General features: G+C 38.5%; 1 protein-coding gene across 3 annotated transcripts in view; it reads left to right on the top strand.

Moving 5' to 3' along the window:
• BMPR1A (bone morphogenetic protein receptor type 1A) overlaps nucleotides 1-16,932 on the top strand; it is a 146,208-nt gene extending 129,276 nt beyond the window's left edge. For 2 of the 3 annotated variants that reach the window (XM_018042146.1, XM_018042147.1), the window contains exons 8-13: nucleotides 2,106-2,250; nucleotides 6,521-6,713; nucleotides 9,128-9,425; nucleotides 11,272-11,447; nucleotides 12,451-12,581; nucleotides 12,669-16,932. In XM_018042146.1, the coding sequence (XP_017897635.1) occupies nucleotides 2,106-2,250; nucleotides 6,521-6,713; nucleotides 9,128-9,425; nucleotides 11,272-11,447; nucleotides 12,451-12,581; nucleotides 12,669-12,794 (1,069 nt within the window). In that variant the 3' untranslated portion in view covers nucleotides 12,795-16,932. 3 annotated transcript variants of the gene reach the window in all.

Below are 21,889 nucleotides of genomic sequence, written 5' to 3'. Positions count from 1 at the left end.
GCACCGTCTCTTCTGCCATCCATATCTTATTGGTCACCCAGGTCAGCCCTGGTGCTTTCTGGAAGGTAATTAAACAAGGACAGGTGTACCAGGAGGTGAGAAGTTTTGTGGGCCATTTTGGTTGCCAGATACCACCGATGTTGAGATCCCTGTTCTTATTGTGAATGATCATGTGACTTTGATCCTGAGCAAAAGGCTAGAAGTGTTGTCTCGGGGAAAGAGCAAAAATGTTCCCGTCTGTGGTGTCCCGTTACTGAGGGTGAGATAAACGGTATAGTGAAGATAAGGAGGTAAAGTGAATATTCACATACTAATCTGGGGGCTCCTCAGCCGTCCAGAACCGTGCTAGCCAAGCTTGTTCCCTCTAGATAATGTATAAGAAGATTATTCTTAGGGAACAACCATCTGGCCCAAGAAAAAAAGACCTAAATATTCTGCCTCCAGTAAGTCCAGTGAAATGGCCCAAGCAGATTATCACAGTGAAACCTGTAATCAGTAAGCCCCATTCACGTATTAAGAGCTGCCGGTCAGGCCGTGAAGGACACTGACCCCTGAGAAACAGGAAGCAGATGAGGTGAGTCTTGCTTTTGCCCAGCTTACTCCCTGAGAAGAGTTCCTGACTGCGGGACACAGGAATGACTCACGCAGAGCCCAACAGGCACTCTGAGTCGAGGAGATACAGCTGAGAGTCTGAGGAGAGAGTAGCAGCTATGGTTCATAGGTGCAGAGTGCTGGAAAGGAGAGAGTTTTCATAGAGGAAGAACTCTGTGGACGTCTTCAGAATGGCCCCATAGAATATTCAGCTGATCTTAGTCAGTGATTTCAAGTGAGCAGACCCCCAAGGCTGAGAAAGACCGCCTGAAAAGGTCAAAGGGTCGATATTCAGTGCTCACACAAGGCCGTGAACAGTGTCTCTTCCCACCAGCTATGTGACCTGAAAACCTCACAGTTCACGGGGCTCTGTTTATAGCATTCAGAAGGGTCTTGCCAGCATTGGAGAATAATTAGCCAGCTGTCTGACTTGGGGCAAATGGTGAGCCCTGGGCCTATGGTTTCCTCTTTCGTAAAAAGGAAACACTACAACTTATCTCCTAGGAGTTCAATAAAGTTGAAGTAAGTCACAGAACAGTGCCTGACACACTGAACATCAATAGAAATGAGCTGTTTTTTTTTTAACATGTATCAACATGGATAAATATGTAATATATAAGAAATTTCTTATATAAGATGTAAAATATTAATACAACATATGCCATTTATAGAAATTAGTATCCAGAGGAAAAAATTTGTGTGTGAATATATACTTTTATGGTAAAGGTATAAATACATAGATAGGAAGGCTATAGCCACCTTCAAGACAGTGTTTGTCTCTTAGAATTAAAAGAAGAAAATGAAATTATCAGGGAAATTTCAAATATTTTAATGTTTATTTATTTAAAATATATCAAAAAATTATAGCTTAATATTTATTAAATTTAAATGGTTTACACATGGGTGCTAATTAAATTAATCTCTACTGTTTAAATGTTTGAAACATCTCATAATTTGAAGTTTTTTTCAAAAACCTTTAAAAATATCAGAATGAACTTGTTTGACTTCTCTTCTGTAAACTCCTTTTCCCTTTTTAAAAATGGTAGTATATTTATTGTTCATTATGATGTAAAACTGCGTTTATGAATTCAAATGAAAAAACATATGTAAAGCAAAGAATGGATATTCTTACATCCCCAGCAATAACTATTATTTACAACTGCTATATATCCTTTCTGATCCTTTCAGACAAGTATAGATGCATATAATTCTAAACTGTTTATAGTGAGGGTGAAACTTTACATGCTGGTTTTTAATCAGTTTTTTTCACTTGCCAACGTACCATGGACATCTTTCCATTTTAAGGTAGTAAATAGCTCTCTATTTCAGAAACTCTTATCTTCGGACATTATTTTAACAGAGAATATATTATTCTATGATAAGACTAATTTGGTTATGAACCCATGTGATGAAGGAATGATGATAATGTCAACAGTCTCAAGATTTTTCTTACCCTAGAATTTTATTGTTTTAGAATTTTAATATAGTTATCTTCTGCCCTTTTAAAATTAAAGACATTATTGCAAGAGCATCTCAAGCAGACGCCGTTACAATCGTGATCTGGAACAAGATGAAGCATTTATTCCAGTTGGAGAATCATTAAAAGACCTTATTGACCAGTCACAAAGTTCTGGCAGTGGATCTGGACTACCCTTATTGGTAAGCTGGAATGTCATGTGAGCATGAATGGTGTACTGATGCAGAATGTATTGTCATATGGTGGTGTGAAAGTCGCTCAGTTGTGTCCGACTCTTTGTGACCCCATGGACTACAGAGTGCATGGAATTCTCCAGGCCAGAATACTGGGGTGGGTAGCCTTTCCTCTCTCCGGGGGATCTTCCCAACCCAGGGATCGAACCCAGCTCTCCCGCATTACAGGCAAATTCTTTACCAGCTGAGTCACAAGGGAGATGGCTAGAAGATTAAATCAGTTTAAATAAGAAATATGAAATAAGAAAAGATAGGCAGGTAAGGTAGAGCCGCAAGCAAGGTTAAGAGAGAAAGTGTGGTCATGAAGTGCTGTGTAAGTGTTAGCATCAGCTCACACATTTTTAACAGCCATCTTGAGGAATCAGGTATAAAATTCTTTGCCTCTCTAAGGTTAAATTGATCGATTGGGAGAAATATAACTATTTCAGATTCTGAAATCAAAGAGAGGTTACTCCCACAGATCATCTTCATAAGAAGAACTATACTTCTTATACTTCAGTACGAAACTGTGTTACGGAAATACAGTTCATAAAAATAACGTTAAAGGGAGATGTAGGTAATTCTCAGGGAGTTATATGTATAGAAAGATTTAGACTTAAGGATGAAGGGGATACTTAGAATAAACACTAGATACTCAGATTTTAAATGCTTTATTTACTTGGATGTGTTTAAGTCATTGATGTCTCATTTTAAAATTCATTGAATCAGGTAATTCTGTCATTAAATTGGAAAAGTAAAAGTAAAACTGTCTTCATATGTGAACAGCATGATTGTCCACATAGAAAGTGTTAAGAATGATGTGAAACGACAGCAACCAGTAAGTGAGTTTATCAAGATTGCATAACAAGGTCTTTGTACAAAAAGCGTTGAATTTATATACACTGTCGACAAACAGGGATTAAAATTTTAAAAGCAGTATCATTTTAAATAGCATTAAAAACTTGAAATATTTGGAATACGCGTGACAGCGTTTATGTATGACCTGTACACTTAAAATTAGAAAACCTCGCCAAAAGAGTTTAACAAAACCAGAAGGAGATGGATATCTATCCTGTTTTTGTTTCAGAAGACTCAATATTAGAGATTTCAGTTAGCCTAAAGTTGATTTATCGTTTTAATTCAAGTCAGAATCAGAGCAAACTTTTATAGAAATTGATGAGTTTATTCTAAAGACTATTTGGAAATGCAGAGGACCTAGAAGACCCAAAACAGTTTTGAAAAAGAGTAAAGAGGATTCACTACCTGATTTCTGGGCTCATTGTGAAGCTACAGTAGTCAACAGTGTTTAATCCTGGCATCGGGATAAATGTGTATGTCAGTGGGACAGAATAGAGTCTGAAAATGAACATACACATATGTGGTCAATTGATTTGGATGCCACAGTAATTCAGTGAGGAAGAGAGTCTATTCAACAAATGGTGCAGGAAAAATTGGGTATCCATTTGCCAAAACATGAATCTTGACCCTTATCTCACTCCATATGCAATACAAAATCACCTTGAAATGGATCATAGACCTAAATATAAAAGTACAAAACCTTCAAAAGAAAATGTTTTAGGAAATTATTAAAACTTTGAGTGAAGATTTCTTAGGACACAAAAGGAAAAGTCATTTTAAAAAATGGTAAATTGGTCTTTCTTGAAATTTAAAACTTTTCTTATTCAGAAGATACTATTAAGAAGATGAAAAAATAAAGTCACAAACTGGCAAAAGAGTTTTGGTAAAGAATTTGTATTGCAGAATATATGAAGAATTTTTACAACTCAGTAATGAGTCGAAAAACCCAGTCTTTTAAGTGGGCAAAAGATTTGAACAGTCGCTTGCCCAAAGAAAATATAAGGATGGCAGATATGAACGGCGCATGAAAAGATGCTCAGCGTCATCAGGGAAATGCAGATTAAACACAGTGAGATACTACTGCACATTCACTAGTTTGATGAAAACTGAGAGCATTAAGTGTGGAAAAGAAGATAGATCACCTGGAAATCTCATGCAGTGCTGATTGATATGTAAAATACAGCTACTTTGGGAAACAGGTTGATAGTTGACTTTTAATACAGTGAAGCAGTCCCTCTGCTAAATGTTTATAGAAAAGATACGCAGGGACTTCCCTGGTGCTCCAGTAGCTGAGAATCTGCCTTGCAATGCAGGGGACATGGGTTCAATCCCTGGTTGGTTATCTGAGATCCCGTATGCTGAGGGGTAGCTAAGCTCACGAGCTGCAACCACTGAGCCTGTGCACAGCAGTCAGGATCCTGCCTGCCACAGCTAAGACACAACACAGCCAAACAAATAAATTTAAAAAAGAAAAGATAGGCAGGCATGTTCCAGAAGAAGACTGTGAAAGTTCATAGCAGCTTTTTTACTAGTAAGTTGTGAACAGCCTGGGGACTTCCCTGGCCGTCCAGTGGTTGAGACCCCTTGCTTCCACTGCCAGGAAGGCAGGCGTTGGGGAGAGGCACGGATTCGGTCCCGGGTCAGGGAACATTCCACATGCCATGTGGCCTGATAAATAAACAAGCAGATGTTCTCAATTAAAAAAATTGTAAACAACCCCAAAATCCAGCAGGTGGTAAATGAATAAATTGGAGTACATTCTTAGCGTGGACTACTGCTTGTCAGTCAAAGAACAAACTACTGATACGTGTAACTGCAGCGAAGCACATTTCAGAGTATTTTATGTCGAATGAAAGAAGCTGGACACAGAGGCTCCTTACTGTATGTCTCCGTTTATGTCACATTCAGACCTGTAGGGGCAGAAAAGAGATCAGTGATGCCAGAGACTGCAGGTCGGTGGGGAGGGAATTGACTTTAAAGCGGCGAAGCTTGTTTGAGTTATAGGAATAGTCCACATCTTAATTGTGGTGTCTGGTTGTGGTTACATGATTGCACATTTGTCACAACACGTTTTCAGAAAGAGTGAATTTTATTATAAATAAATTAGACCTCAAAAATTCTGACTTTCTAAAAAGAAATCACCAAAGGATCTTGTAATAAGGGATACGTAAAGTAAGTCGGTTTAGATACTTACAGATCTGGCCCATTTTACCTGTGTTTCCAGCCTGGACCTCAGTGTCAGTGTCATTTTATTAGTTTAGATTGGCTGATTCATGTTTCTGAAAATGAAAGGTAGCGATTTCTGTGCATCTTTCATCCAACAAATACTGATGAAAGCAATATTGTACTAAAGTCATTGTCCTGTATAAATATCTGTGTTCTGTGAGTCGTGGGGGATGAAATTCAAACAACTATATCTACAAATAGTTAAAATTGTGGTAAGTGCAGCAACTGAGAAATACATATGTGCTATGAAAGTTTTTGAGAGAGAAATAATACTCTTAAGGAAACTACACATACAGAGAGACTGAGCGGAATCAGCTTGACTGAATTCTAAAAGTTGAACCAAGGTGAAGAAGAGGGGTGCGGATGGGGGATCAGAGTGGAAGCTCAGGCAGAAGAGTTAGGCGAGGGCCAGGTCACGTGGGATCTTACATGCAGACGGAGCTGAACATTGTAACTGTCATTTTGGATTTTGTGACATGATAAACCACCCCAAACATCAGTGACTTGAAACAACTAACCTTTATTTTTCATGATTCTGTGGGTATTCTTGGCAGTTCTTTTTCTGAATTTATTCAGCTAGACTCAAATGGTAAAGTTTATGTACATGGCCAATTGTTGGTATGGTTTTGCTTATTTTGGTTACAGAGTGCCCTAAAATGGCAAGAAAGGGCAAATCCCAATGCACAGAGTCTTTTCACGTGTTCTGTTAATACTTCCGCGGTTGTTCTTTTGCCCAAAGCAAGTCATGTAGCCAAGCCCAGAGTCTGGGCGAGGGGACTACCCAAGGCTGTGTGGGCTAGAAGGGGGATCACGTGACCCATCTTTGCAGACAGTCCGTGACACTGGCAGATGTTATTCTGTGATTCTAGAATATACCGTGCATTGTTTCATCTCCTTCTGAGTACAGTGCAGTCTTCCCTCGGGATTTTCCTGAGGGATTGGTTCCAGGATCCCCTGAAGATATGAAAGTGTACAGGTGCTCAGGTCCCTTACAGCCAGCCTTCCATATCCAAGGATGCAGAACGGACACAGAGGCCAACTATATAAACATTAATATCGGACTTGGTTGGTTGTGTATACCATCTTTTTTGATGGGTTGGCCTGTTAAACCACTTTCTCAATCTTAATACTTCTCATTTTACTTTTTCCTATGAAGGTTCAGCGAACTATTGCCAAACAGATTCAGATGGTTCGGCAAGTTGGTAAAGGCCGATATGGAGAAGTGTGGATGGGTAAATGGCGTGGTGAGAAAGTGGCAGTCAAAGTGTTCTTTACCACTGAAGAAGCTAGCTGGTTTCGAGAAACAGAAATCTATCAGACTGTGCTGATGCGCCATGAAAACATACTTGGTGAGTACACATTTGATTTTAGTTCCATATTCTACAAGGTTAATGGGATGCTGGTGGAAGCCTAGGGCTTGAAAACATACGTGAGCTCAGCTGTGTGCATTTGGCTAAAGGAAACCTGGTGGAATACATACTTCAACTACAACCCAGTCCTGAATGCAGCCAGCCGATCTCTACACATACCTCAGAGATATTTTGGGGTTGGGTTCCAAATCACTGCAATAAATCAGATACAGCAATAAAGCAAATGACACAAATATTTTGGTTTCCAAGTACATTTAAAAGTTGTTTATACCATACTGTAGTCTAAATGTACAGTAGCATTATGTTTAATAAACAATGTATGTACCTTAGTGTAAAAATACTTAACTGCTAAAAAATGCCAAAACTACAATAGTAACATCAAACATCACTGATCATAGATCACCGTAATAAGTAGAATAATAATGAAAAAGTTTGAAGTGTTTTGAGAATTACCAAAATGTGACACATGAAGTGAGCAAATACTTTTGAAAAGCAGCTTCTATAAGACTTGTGGTAGGAGTTGCCAGAGACCATCAATTTGTTTGGAAAAAAAAACACAGTGTCTGTGAAGCTCAATTAAACTAGGTGTGTCCAAATTTATTACCCAGCTGAAGAGAAACAGCAGTGAGTTGTGAATTGGAAATAATGTAGTTTATTGAACTTATTCGTATCGTAACCAAAAAAAAGTCTCTGAAAGGTAATTTAAACAATTTTTAGGTAACTTTAATTGTGCGTGCCTTTGCCTCCTGTAAATGAAATTACCCCCACCTCTGTAAGATACAGCCTCATGTATGTTCTGTGTGAGCAGGTCTCTCCTCTCACCCCCATTTACACAATACCAAAATAACCTGGGTATGATTTGATCAGTGTGGCACATAAACTCATCACCTTCCCTGGCTTTCTTTTCAGCTGCTATTTCCTCGCCCCTTACTTTAGAGAGTGCATGGCATGTTGCTGATAGTTTCCTTCACTAATTGCGTTAGTTTCCTGGAAGTGTTCCTTGCGGATTACCACAAACTGTGTGGCTTAAAACAATAGAAACTTAATCCTCTCCAGAGTTCTGGAGGCCAGACATTTAAAATCAAGGTGTTGGCAGGTCCGGGCTCTCTGAAGGCTTTAGGGGAGGACTCTGCCTGCCTCTTGCAGATTCTAGTGATTTCCGGCTAACTGTTTACAGCATTTCAGGCTCCAGAATCTGTCTTTGTCAGCACGTGGCCTTTCGCCCGTTGTGTCTGTGTCCAAACTCCCCTCTTCTTATGAGGGCGCTAGTCATTGAGCAGGTGCCCACTGTAATCACCTGAACTTGATCATGTCTGTAAAGACCTGTCTCCAAATAAGGTCACATTTATAGAGACCTGGTGGACACGAATTGGTTGCGGGGGGAGGGCTGTTATTCAGCTCAGCACTCTCTGACCTTCTGAAGAGAGGGCGGAAAAGAGGAGAAGGAAAGAAAGCCAGTATCGTGGACTTGCTAGTCAGTGAACCAGGCTGAAAAGGCAGATGTGATGAGGCGTTGATGGGCAAGTGTGCGTTAGCTTGGTTAGGATTGAACTGTTATAGTTCTTATAGCTCTTATAGTTGAATATAGTCAACTTAATTTTTTTAACTCTTTAAAGTAAAGGGCAAGGAAATTGTAGCTGGAAAGAAAGCCAGGGGAGGTGGATGAGTTTATGCACCGTACTGATCAAATCATACCTAGGTTATTTTGCTATTGTGTAAAAGAGGGTGAGGGGAGAGGCCTACTAGCATAGAACATAGTTAACTTAACCAGTACTTTAGCTACCTGATGTGAAGAACGGACTCATTGGAAAAGACCCTGATGCTGGAAAAGATTGAAGGCAGAAGGAGAAGGGGATGACAGAGGATGAGATGGTTGGATGGCATCACTGACTTGATGGACATGAGTTTGAGCAAGCTCCGGGAGTTGGCAATGGACAGGGGAACCCGGAGGGCTGCAGTCCCTGGGGTGGCAAAGAGTCGGACACGACTGAGTGACTGAGCTGAACTGAACTGAACTGAACTGAACTTCTTGATGAGTGCACTTTTCAGTGTGAAATGGAGAGCCCTTTCCGCATTCCTTTTTCATAGTTCTTGGTGCTTAGGGAGTCATGTAGATTAACAACATTCCCTCAGGTTGTTATATATGTGATCTTTTTCTTAGTCATGTTATCATTTTTATGATTAAGATTATTTAAATTAATTACAAAATTACAGACTTATGTGTAAATGACAGATAAAAATTTGAGTAATACATTCAAGAGACGTTGTTAGATAAGTTAAATTTACATTGTCTATAGATGATACCCAAGTTATTCTCAGTATCCTGAGCGAGCATCTTTTCTTCTTCCTCGCCCCCTCTGACAACTGACCTTTTGAACTCATCGATTGAACAGGCTTTATAGCAGCAGACATTAAAGGCACAGGTTCCTGGACTCAGCTCTATTTGATTACTGACTATCATGAAAACGGATCCCTCTATGACTTCCTGAAGTGTGCGACGCTGGACACCAGAGCCCTGCTCAAGCTGGCCTATTCGGCTGCCTGCGGTCTGTGCCATCTCCACACAGAAATCTACGGCACTCAAGGGAAGCCTGCAATTGCTCATCGAGACCTAAAGAGCAAAAACATCCTCATCAAGAAAAATGGGAGTTGCTGTATTGCTGACCTGGGCCTTGCTGTTAAGTTCAACAGGTGAGTGGTTCTTTGCCTGGTGTTTGGAATTATTTTAATTTCCTAAAGATATTTACCTGTTTGTATTTGTATTCCGGACAGTGGGACTCCAAACATGTGAAGAAAAGTACAGTGAAAGTGCTAGTCACTCAGTCGTATCCAGCTATTTGCGACTCCATGGGCTATAGCCCGCCAGGCTCCTCTGTCCATGAAGTTTTCCAGATAAGAATACAGGAGTGGCTCCAGGGGATCTTCCCAACCCAGGGATTGAACCTGGGTCTCCCGCATTGCAGGCAAATTGTTCACCGTCTGAGCCACCAGGGAGGCCCTCCGAACATGTATTTGTGCTTATGTAAATTATAAGTTAGGATTTGGGAGGAGGCTTGTCTTAGTGTTTTGTTTGCATTGTGGTCTTTGTTTTTTACAAAAATTACATCTTACTCTACATAATTCTTGATTTCCTACTTCCTATTGTCTTAGACATCTACTTCAGTTTATATAGATCTTTATACTCTTTTTAACAGCAGTATGGAAAGTTTTCCATTTTATAGATTACTATAATTTATCCCATCTATGACCCAACTGATGACATTAAAGTTGCCTCCAGGGTCTATTATTTAAAAAGTGCTTCAATGAATATTGTATTTTATCCATATATAATATTCCAGAGTACTTGTACAAGTATTTCCTCATAGTGGATTTCTGGAGAAGGGGCTAGGCAGAGAGTATGTATGTGTTAAGCTGCATTAACAGGCTGTCCCCTAGAAAGTGTGCGTCAGTGTGCACGCCCGTGAACAAGGTTATGTATGCCATGGCTTCATCACCACTCGATATTGTCAGTATTTTTAAACGATGAGAATATCACATTTTTAGGAAACCATTGAAATTGTTTTAATGTTATAACTCTAGAGTACAGCAGCCATTTTACATTTCAAAATTCATTTCAGGCCATAAAATTAAAGTACATAATAAAACAAACATCAAAAAATTTAATCTTCTTCTGTCATTATCACAGTTTTGTATCCTGTTGTTTTTTTTCTATCAGGGGAATTTTTATTGGCTCAAGTATTCATCAGATGCCATTTAAGAAAATATAAAGTACATTATATTGATCTCCATTTCAGAATAGTTTCCAGAATCTTAACAGATCTAAGAACCTAAAAAAAAAGGTCATTCATGTCTTCAAACTCTAAAATATACTCCCAAAATTAATTTTAAAAAAGATTAATATTGCAGTATGATTATGTAAACATGACTCACAATAGAACTGAGTTGGTTGGACCCATAAAGAAAAAAATGTAATCCTAAATCACAGAGGATCACGTGAGAATGAAGAAAGCAAATGATGCCTCTCACTTTTCACATTTACTCACCCTGGGACATGATCATCTACCACATTTATATTCAGCACTGTTCTCTTTCTTAGAGAGACACAGAACTTACTTGCTGACAAAACTTGACCTGAACTGGTTTGAGGTATTTACTGTCTTTATTCAGTTAACTGTGAATAGTCATACTTAGTTTTTTGCTGTGGACTTAGTAATAATTTTGATTCAGGACTGCTCCAGACTCTGCTGGAGATGTTATACAATACACAGCATATTTTTAAAGGATATAATACTTTTTTAAAATCTGAAAGATGTCAAATTTCAAAATACACCCAGCCCCAAGGATTACTGATCAGGAAATGTAGACTTATTAGATAGATTTTCATTTTTTTTAGTTGTGTATACAAACACACACACACATACACAGAGAGAGAGAGAGAGAGAGAGAAATTCTGCCTGTTACACAATGCAGTGAAAATAGAGGAGAAACGGTTTTCTTCTTTCCCCTCCACCTGGACGTTTCCTGTCTTCTGTTTCAGCGACACAAATGAAGTTGATGTGCCCCTGAATACTAGGGTGGGCACCAAGCGCTACATGGCTCCAGAAGTGCTGGACGAAAGCCTGAATAAAAGCCATTTCCAGCCCTACATAATGGCTGACATCTACAGCTTTGGCTTGATCGTTTGGGAAATGGCTCGCCGTTGTGTCACAGGAGGTAGGAGTGTGGGCAGCGTGTTTCTGGTTGTGTCTGTGTACTCGTCATTCAAAACACAACAGCTCCAGTGGCATGATTTAGGTGTCATCTGGGTCAGGGAGCTCCAAGATCACTCACTGGCTGTCACTGCATTGGGACTCCCAGGACTCAGTGTATAGTTGTCTTCATAGCAAAGATTTGTTACACTGAACGGACACACGTCAGAATCAGCAAGGGGACAAGAAAAGGCCCATGGGGCGAAAGTTCAGAGGAAGTCGGACACAAGCTTCTGAAAGCCCTTTCCCAGTGGCGTCACTCAGGATGTGCTTAATTCCCCTAGCAGTGAATTGTAAAAATGTGAAATATTGTCATCTAGGGAAGTTCATTAGAGGTTTAGTACCCAGAGATTTTTTTTGGAGGCTGGTCACATGGGCATCCTCTGCCTGGCATGTATCAAAATTCCAAACTTCTAGAAAGAAAGCAGGTAGTCAGCATAAATTATATTGTTTGCACAAATAGTCTAGTTACAAAGGCCACCCTTTTCATTTCTATGAATAGAGAGAGCTGTTTAGCAGGCAAGTCCCCAGATACCAGCTCAGTGCCAGGCTTTCAGGCAGGCCTGTTATACAGACAGCAATTTCTGGTCTGCCTTGCCAACTCATTCCTACAGATGCGTTGTCTTTCTACTGCAGAAAAAAGGCTCTACTCTTTTATTAGTAGAAGCAACTGTATACATAAAAAATAAGACTAAAAATTTAGGTTGAATGGTTCACTTTGCTTATTTTAAGGGATATTGGCATGTTCAATATGGACAACTATGGTAGGGATATAGAAGATAATCAGATATTTAACAAGAAGAGTAGAACACACATTTACTATTAGACGTGAATCATCTGCTCAGTAATCTCTTCTTCCTTATGGGGGAATCAATTTTAGTTCCTTAGTTCAGTAAGAAGTGCTGAACAGACTGATGTATTTTTTCCAGCCACCGTTTTTGTGCCCACTGTTTTCTCGCTCACTACAGGAATAGTCGAAGAGTACCAGTTGCCGTATTATAACATGGTACCCAGTGACCCATCATACGAGGATATGCGTGAGGTTGTGTGCGTTAAACGTTTGCGGCCAATTGTGTCTAATCGATGGAACAGTGATGAAGTAAGTGGGAGTCAGTCCTCTCAGGAAGTGATTGCTGAGTGTTGCCAAAGACCCTTACCCGCTCATGACATTCTCTTTACTTTTCAGTGTCTACGAGCAGTTTTGAAGCTAATGTCAGAATGCTGGGCTCACAATCCAGCCTCCAGACTTACAGCTCTGAGAATCAAGAAGACACTTGCCAAGATGGTTGAATCCCAAGATGTAAAGATTTGACAGATAAAAGGTCATGAGGAGAAATTCTAGACTGCAAGAACTGTTTCACCCAAGGAATGGGTGGAATTAGAATAGAATGAGGATAGTAACTTGGTTCTCAGACTCTTTCCTCACTACACCTTCACAGGCTGCTAATGTTTCAGTACTCTGTAGAATACAAGCTGGGAACTTCTAAACACTTCATTCTTTGTATATGGACAACTTTATTTTAAATGTGGTTTTTGATGCCTTTTTTTTTTAATTGGATTTTTATGAACTGCATCAAGACTTCAATCCCAATTAATAAGTCTCCAGTCAAACTCTGGGTACTGAATTACCTGTTCATAAAATGGTGCTTTCTGTGAAAGCCTTGAGAAGATAAATGAATTCAGCAGAGATGGAGAAATATACACGTCTGCCTTCTACCTGAAAAAAATTTAATCTATTTGTATTCTACCTTTGTAAAGCCTATGGATTATGCTCTGTTTGGGATACAGTACTGCTTAGCTTACGACAGTTTGCCATGCCTTGGTGGTGTGTGTGTGTCTGTGTACATACGTGCATACCAGAGTTCCTCTGCTGCCATTTGAATTAGAAGAAGATAATTTGTGAATGCACAGGAAGATATTGGTGGCTGTTGGTTTTGTGCTTTAAAAATGCGTTATCTGACCGAGATTTGCCAATCACATAAAAGCCATTTACCTTGCAAGTGAGCTAGCTTCTCCACCAACTTTATTTTTTAACATTAAAGTTAATATAAAGGCCAAAAGGAATTAAAAGTGTATGTAAATTTGGACTGTTTTCCTCCCACCACAAAATTTTTTTTTGTTAATTGTTATTATTGTCATGAAAAGCGTCCTGTCTAAAGTTGGAACTTCCAATGCCATGAACCTTCTAAAGAAAACACTTCTTATTGAAGTGAATACTGATTAATGAGTATGATAGCAATGTAAGTGCCTATAACCATATTCTGTATTCTTTATTCTCAGTAACTTTTAAAAGGGAAGTTATTTATATTTCATGTATAATATGCTTTACTTGCAAAACACCTGCTCCTTTACAACCATATTTTATACATGTACATACATTCATACTATAGAAACCAGCTCATGCGTACCTCATATCCCATCCTTAAGGGAAAAAAATTAAAAGATGATCAGAAAAATATATAAAGTAGAAACTACATGTAAAATCTTCACAATTAATTCAAAACAGTATATCAAATCTAGGACTTTGTTTAACGTCAGGTATAGACTTTGATTAAGATGCCATCATCTCAGTTCTGTTTATGAAGGGATCTTCAAATTAGAAGTTTCTATCTCAAGAGTTAATACACATTGATCATCAACTATTTGAGACATTTAAATCATTTAAAATTTTTAGTTCTATGATTTTGGTTTCATAAGTTTGTGAAGACAGTGAAGAGTCAGGCAAAAAGTTTGGTATCTAGTCAGTACCTATATCTATACCGTACAGCTGTTATTCAGTAACATATTTGAATATAATACATATTTCATGAGTGCCTTGTTTACCCAAGGAGTAACTCTGATCTACTTATTATATTTCTGTAATGCTTTTTAAATATGACTGTCTTACTCTGAAAAAACAACTCATGGATGCATAAAGTGAGAATATTCTTGAATACAGCATAAAATAAATGTGATTATTATAACAACATAGTGGAAAAAAACTTCAAAGTGGAGGAATCAGAGCCCGTATCTGTCCATTACCAAAAATGTGATTGACATTTAAGGATGAAACTATATATATTGGTCAAATTTCACAAATTTGAAATGTGCTTTAACAGTTTTGACCAAGTTTAATAGTTTGCATCTAACATAACTAAAGTTTGGAGTGTTCATCAAGATAAGTAAATTACCCAATAACTTGCTCTTTGAGAATGTTTTCCCCATCACTATACTGAGAAATATAGGTGTTTTAATCTAACTTGCCATGTAATTTGAGAATAATTATGAGCTCTGATCTAATTAGAGTTAACCTTGATTTATTTTTTATTTGATAACTATAAATCTTGAAAATAATTTGTCATCCTAATAAAGGAAAATGTAAAGAAAGGTGAACTATTCTTAGAAATGTTAAAATATTATGTGGAAGCAAAAATTCCAGGTACTATATGACCATTATAATTTTTTAATTAAATTGATCTATTAAAAATATCAAGGACTAACTGTAGAAACTTGTTCAATAAAAATATTTTCTAACAAAAGATGTTTTTTAATATTAATGGTCCTTAAAGAGCAAATGATGTCATATTTGAAATTCTAAAGTCTAAAAAAAGCTGCATGAAACCTATTTTTTCTCTCCTTTTACTCTTCTTAAGGTTCTGACTTCATATTTAAAGAGTAAAAGAGGAAGTATTTCATAGCACCATAGATAACTTGTAAAACCCTTGAAGTCATTATTTGGTCCTGCTTACAACTTAGCATCTTAAAAATTTGTAGCTTTTGTCCTCTCATCCCTTTAAGTAAAGCATAAAAACAAAAAACCAAAGCAACCTGAATATAACAAAACTTAATCTTCCCTCAAAGAAAAGTCTCCTTATGAATTCTCTTTCTGCTGGTAAATATCTCTAGAATCAAAGGCATACTAGGATTGACTTCAGTGTGTCTATTCTAAGCTTTCCCTGTGTTTCTTATTGGACAAGTTTCTGAAGCATAAAATTTGAATCTGGTTTCTCTGGAATTGTTTTCACAAAAGATACTGCAATCACCATTTTAAATTGCCTTTCCAATTTCAGGAGTGTTTTTGACCTTAAAAAGTGACTTAAGGTTTTTGGAAATGATGTTTTCCTAGAATGTGCCAGATGTTTAATTTATTCACTGTATAAAAAAAATATTTGGTATCTGTTTTCCCCCAGATGCTTTGCTTTTGTTTAGAACAAAAATGCAATTCAGTTTAAAGAATCATGCATCCCTAAGTTGGCCCAAGATCAAATTTGAATAATTTATTCCAGGCAAGATTTTATAAATTAAATTACCTGTGTTTCATGTTGTTTTGAAATGTTTCTAAATATCTAAGATAATTTAGACTGCAGAAATATGAGTTAATTTTTTAAAAAGATTGTTGCAGCTCTTGTACTGTTTAAAAGGGGTGATATTTATTGGTTGCTTGGGTCAGACGTTAAAATAGTAGTGTAGCAGTTCATCTTCTTGCCTCAGTGCTGTTATGAGAGTCCCAGTGAAAACCGCAGAGAGCGCTGACATATTCATAAAAATCAAACCTAGGGCCGCATCACATGAAGTTTCGTGTAATGATTGTCCCATAAGGAAAGTATGTGAATACTGCTTTTGCAAAGGATTAAATATATTGTAATTTTAGCTTGTGCTCTGTACTATGCTTTCAATGGAATTATTTAAGCCCATTTGGTGACTGTTGTCCTTGCCCATTTTAAAAACTAAAGTGTAGTATATATTGTATAAAATGAAAGTATCATTATAGCTTAATTAGGAAAGTTGTACATAAACACTGAAAAGGGTTAAAAACAGGCAGTTTTATTATGCAATTGTAAAACACCAAAAATATAGATTCATCTTTGATATGTAATACACTAAATGTATTTTGTACAGCATCTGGTTTAAAAGGTGCCTTATTAAGTTTACCATTGATTGCTTTGTTCTATATATAGATTACATGCAATGTATCATTTCTAAGTAAATAACCTTATTTTAGTATACTTTAGTGATGTGTTTTGTGAAACTCTGCTTTGACTATCTTGTGTGTCAGAAGTTCGTGTCTGATGAAATAACAACTAAGTTAGTGTGCGTGCTGATGTCCCTGAGATGCACATTTCATCCACCAGAAACCCAGTATGGGCCACAGGCAGGTAAGTGACCACACACTCTTTCCTTTATGTAGATAAATTATAAGATGAATTATAAGCCTATTATAGCTGAGGGTTATTTTCCTTAAAATTTCTTTTCTAATTCTAAAAATATGTACACATTACAGAAATTTAAGAAAACCTAGGAAAGAAGAAAGAAACAAATGAAATCATTCAAAATCCTATTGCCAGATAGTGCCGCTACTTACATCTGAATGTTTCTTTTCGATCTTTTTTGCTGCTGCATATTGTTTACAATGTTAAGATCACAGTGTGTTGTTGTATATCAATTGAAAATATAATCTTTTAAAAAATTGACTACATAGCATTCCACTAAGTAGATGGAACAATTTGTTTTTATAATTCCCTGATGAATATTTGGGTTATTTTCATTGTTTGAGAAAATATAATCAATGTCTTGAACATCCTTGTATAGAAATCTACATATACTTATTTTCTTAGGTTACACTCTTAAAAGTGGAAACAATGGATGTGAACTTTCAAAAGTTCTTCAAGGTGAAAAAAAGAAAAACAAAACTGAGATTCTTGATAAATACTGCTACCTTGCTGTCCAAAAAGGTTTCTCATTTACACTCCCAAGAGCACTGTAAGAGTGTACATTTCACTACCTAGCCAGGTAATTTCTTGCAAGTTTTTTCTCTTTCTGCTAGTAGAGTGCCTGATTTCTTGCCTGAAGCTAGCTTCTTTGAAGAGTAGTGGATTCCATTTATCTGATCCTAGTGTTCCTGCTGCAGCAAATGCTTTTTTTAAAGCTGAAACTTCAGGGAAGTAAAGGGAGTGTTCTTCTCTTCTGTAGCAGCATCATTTTCCCTCCTGCGCTTAGTCTCACCACCTGTCAGAGCTGTTTTCAGTTTTGTGTAAATTCAGTCAGTGTGCCTCGTGATACCTTTTCTGAGGCTTTGAACGTGTTAAATCCTCATAAGAGATTTGGGACTAATTGATGTCGCCCCCCACCTCTCTCTCTCTCTCTCTCTCTCTCTCTCTCTCTCTCATATATATATATGTTGGGGATACCCTATTATAGACTCCTTATCCTCATTTAGTGTCAATGTAAGACAGTTTCTTGAAATAATAGTGTGGTGTGCAGCTTGGTAAAGAAGAAGCAGGGGTTTCTGGGGCCTGTCAAGAGCACGCCAGCTTCCTTTCCGTCTCTGGAACGCTGACTTGGACTTCCCTGCTGGTCCGGTTGCCACAGCTGTGCCCCCAATACAGGGGGCCTGGGTTCGATCCTGGTTAGGGAACTAGATCCCACATGGTGCAACTACGAGCTTGTATGCTTCAACTCAGATCCCGCTCAGCCAAATGTTTTTAGACCCTGTTCTTCTGGAAGAGCCTAATCCTTATAGGTAGTTTTAAGCAGACACGAATTCAGTCATTAAGTCTTCATTCTCTGGGAGAAATATTTACCTGCCTGTTGCTAGTACATGAACCATTTCTGGCACTTCATACTTCAGTTAGATGCATATTCCTAAAAAAAAGCCTGACTTCAGCCCTTGGAGCAGGACAGCCAAAGTGGACACAGTTCACTGCAGGTGACTGGCCAGAAGTACAGGCAGAGGCCACCTAATGGCAGTGTTACTGTTTCAGCCATGGGGAGTTAAACACTGAGCTCATGGTAGGAGCAGACGGGCAGGTCACCCTGAAGCTGGGAATCAGGAAGCAAAAACTTCGTTCAAGTACAAAGGTACGTGAAAAACAGTATTTCAAATAGAAGCAGAGACTAGAGCCGAAAGGCTAATCCATAATTACCTCTTGAATTGCTATTGAATTGTTATTCTCCTTTTTAGATGCAGTAAGTGTGGCCTACCTACTACTGCTCTGAACCTTCCCTTCCTGGTTGTTGTCCAGTTACTTGCTCAGAGTGAAACTCAGAATGATTCCAGATGCCCCAGTGCCCCCTACCCCCCCCTCACTAATGACCTAGATTTTATACAGGGAGCGTGAAATGTTACCATTGTTTTAAAAGTCAATATGAAATTCTTACATTCAAAGTAGTTTTAAGCAAGAGGAAGAAAGAACTTGGGCCTCTTTTTTTTTTTTTTTTTTTTTAATGGTAGAGAAAGCCTCTTTTGAAAGCAACTTTAGAATCAGTTTGAAGCACAGCTGTTGCTCCATTTTTCTCTGTTGCTCTCCTGTGCAACTGAAGTCCAAGGAAGTGTTGAAAACCACTAAAGGAAAGAATGGAAAAGCTGTGGCAATAAAAGGACCAACACTATAGGGGAAAGCATTGCAATCAAGCACTTTAAAAGCGGTTTCTATTAATAATTGACTGTCTCTTCACACTTGGCTAGTAGTGTGGTTGAGGAGAGCGTCTACCTCGCAAGACTGCTGTATGGTCTCCAAGCGTCCCTGTGGCCAGTAAGAAGTCTGATACGTGTCTGATTCAGTCCTTTTTGGTTTAACTTAACCCCTTTGATTCAGGGAACACAATTCAATTTTTGTTTTTAATGTTTGGAAATTTAAACTTGCCATGTCTAGATATATTCATTCTGTTTCTCAGTACTAATTGGGTCCTGTTAGTCTTCCCTTAAAAGCTTTTCTTCCCTCCCTTCTCTGCTATCCCTCCCCTTTCACTTTCCTGTTTCTAGAACTGCTTTGCACAAATAATAGGTCCCATGGATGTTGCTTCCATATTTCTTACATCTCTTTCATGTGTTTAATCCTGCCTTTTGCTTTGCTGTCCAGCTGAGTGTTTTTATTTCAACAGCCAAATTTTATTTCAACTTTATTTGTATTTTGAAAGAATTTCAAACTTCAAGAGAAGTTGCAAAAGTAACTTTGCAAAGTAAAGTTGCCATTTACACTTCATCCAGATTTATAAACTTACATTTTGTCACGGCTGCTTTGCCATTCTTTACGTATACAAGAATTGCAAAGGCTCATCTTGGAGTGTCTGTGTACAGACATCCATACATACACATACTTTCTTCTGAACTACTTGGAGTAAATTACAGAGCTCATGCCTGTTAACCCCTGAATCCTTCAGAGATAACTCTGTTACATAGCCAATTATGTACAGTTTTCAAAATCAGGAAAGTTAACATTTATACCATAATGATTATCAGCAACACCGTAGTCTGCAGACCTTATTCAGGTTTTGCTAATTGTTCCAGTGAAGTCCGTGAGCACGTTTTCCTGGTCCAGAGGCTGCCTAAGATCTTGCATTGCATTTAAATGTCCTGTCTCCTCCATCTGAAATAGTTCTCTAGCTTCTGTGTCTTGCGACACCAGGATTTTCTAGAGTAAAGGGCAGCAATTCTGTGGACATGACGTTTGTGTCCTCAGGCATCCCACCGGGATGCCATGGCGTCGGTGTTTGACTGACGGTGTCATTGGTGAGCCCTTTTTAACGTGCTGCTCGCCTAGTTTCCCAGCTGTCAAGTTCCTGTTTTCCTTTTGTACTTAGCATGTTATGAGAGATGCTTTGAGACTGCATTTTAACATCCGTTTATAACTTCTGCATGAACCAGTGATTACAGACTGGTGATTTTCTGATTCCGTTTTTACCTTTACACTTACTAACTGGCATTCTGCTACAAGGAATAAATCTTCTGTTTTTGTTTATTTTTTATTGTCAGTATGGACTCTCAATTCAATAAGTTACAGTCTGTTAGGTCATTTTTTGTTTTGATGCTCAAATTGACCCAAACTTGCTTACCGTGAGTTCATCAAGGTGGCGCCTGAATCCTTTTGACATGTACCCGTCGTTTTTGAGCACTTTCTACTTTGGGGCACGTGAAGATGTTCCAGGCTCATGTGGTGTTTTCCTTGCCCCTGCCATTGAGTTAGCCATTTCTCTGCTTCCTTTTAGGGAGGAGGATATTTAGACACCAGGATCTAGGTGGCAAATAATCAGTTTGAATTTCCAATTTCCTATACTGTTTCTGGAGATTTATATATTCCAAGGTTTTAGGTTTGTTGAGTTTGGAACCTCTCGTTCAGGACACTGGATTTCCACAAATGTTGAGCAGTTTGGGATAGTTGCTCATCTGTGTATTTGTGAATCCCTGCTAAACCCAGTTCTGTGTTCCTCGGGTTCCTGCTTTATCAAGGAGTGATGGAACTTTCTGTTAGAACAAAAATAAGTAATCCTTTCCTCTCTTCTCCCCTCTGCGTGTTTGCCGCGACAAGCAGAAAAGAGGTTGTCGTTGTGAGGCCAGGTTTGGGGGAGCGTTCCTCACGGAGGAATGACCCTCAGTCTGAAGCTGGAAGAGGAGTTTTTGAGATAAACAGCATAGGAGAGGAGAGGAGCTTCAGAGTATGAGAGGAAAGGGGAGTTTTAATAAACATTTTTAATAGACCATGTATCCTCTTGACGATGTTTCTGAAATGAGTTATTTTGACATGTTGTGGCAGAAGTCTTGCCTGTGATAAAGTCACACGTGTCCTCTGGGTGTGGGACGTTCTTGCCTCTAAGTGTCAGTAGCTGCCCTGTGACCGTGCTCGGGACTGACGGGCACTGCTCTAGCTCGAGACGGAGGCCACTGCTGCCAGCTGCTCATTTAGCTCTGGCTGCCGCAACTGCCCCTCCTCCACAGGCCAAGGACGGCTGAGTTTGAGTTCAGGGATCCCCTGAAATCACTCCCATCTCTCAAATGTTTTGAGTTATGACTTCCTATTGCTATTTCATTTTGTAGTTGCTCCCTTGTACTTCCTGAACTAAAATTTCCTGATCTGTGTATGGTACCATTCTTGTTTTTCAATGATGTTTTTGAGTATTTTTGTGTATTTTTGTTTGCCATCGGGTTTAGGGAATTCTAATACCGCTCTGTGCATGAGTCATCGTCTTGTTCTGGATGCCACAAGTGAAGGGTGTTTTAACACTTGTCTGGGTAACAGGGGGTCTCTTTGGGGGCACTTGAACAGACTCTCCACCCAGAGACATTAATGGAAGAAATAAGAAGTCCATCAGGGACTTCCCTGGCAGTCTAGTGATTAAGACTTTGCCTTCCAAAGCAAGGAGTATAGGTTCAGTCCCTGGTTGAGGAGCTAAGATCCCACATGCCTCATGGCCAAAAAACCAAAAAACAGAAACAGTATTGTAACAAATTCAATAAAGACTTCAAAGATGCTCCACATTAAAAAAAAAAATCATAAAAAGAAAATAGATCCATTGAACTTCAGAATTCTTGATAGTCTGAGGTCCTAGTTACCGAAGTATATAAACAGAAAATTTATACTTGATATTAAGATTTTGTGAAATTTGCACGGAAAACACTCTATCTGAAAGAACCGCTGTCTCCAGTTCTTACCC

Source organism: Capra hircus, chromosome 28 (genome assembly GCF_001704415.2).
Source record: "Capra hircus breed San Clemente chromosome 28, ASM170441v1, whole genome shotgun sequence".
Classification (NCBI taxonomy): domain Eukaryota; kingdom Metazoa; phylum Chordata; class Mammalia; order Artiodactyla; family Bovidae; genus Capra; species Capra hircus.
Note: the sequence above shows the minus strand (reverse complement) of the source record. Positions and strands in the feature narration are given on the sequence as shown.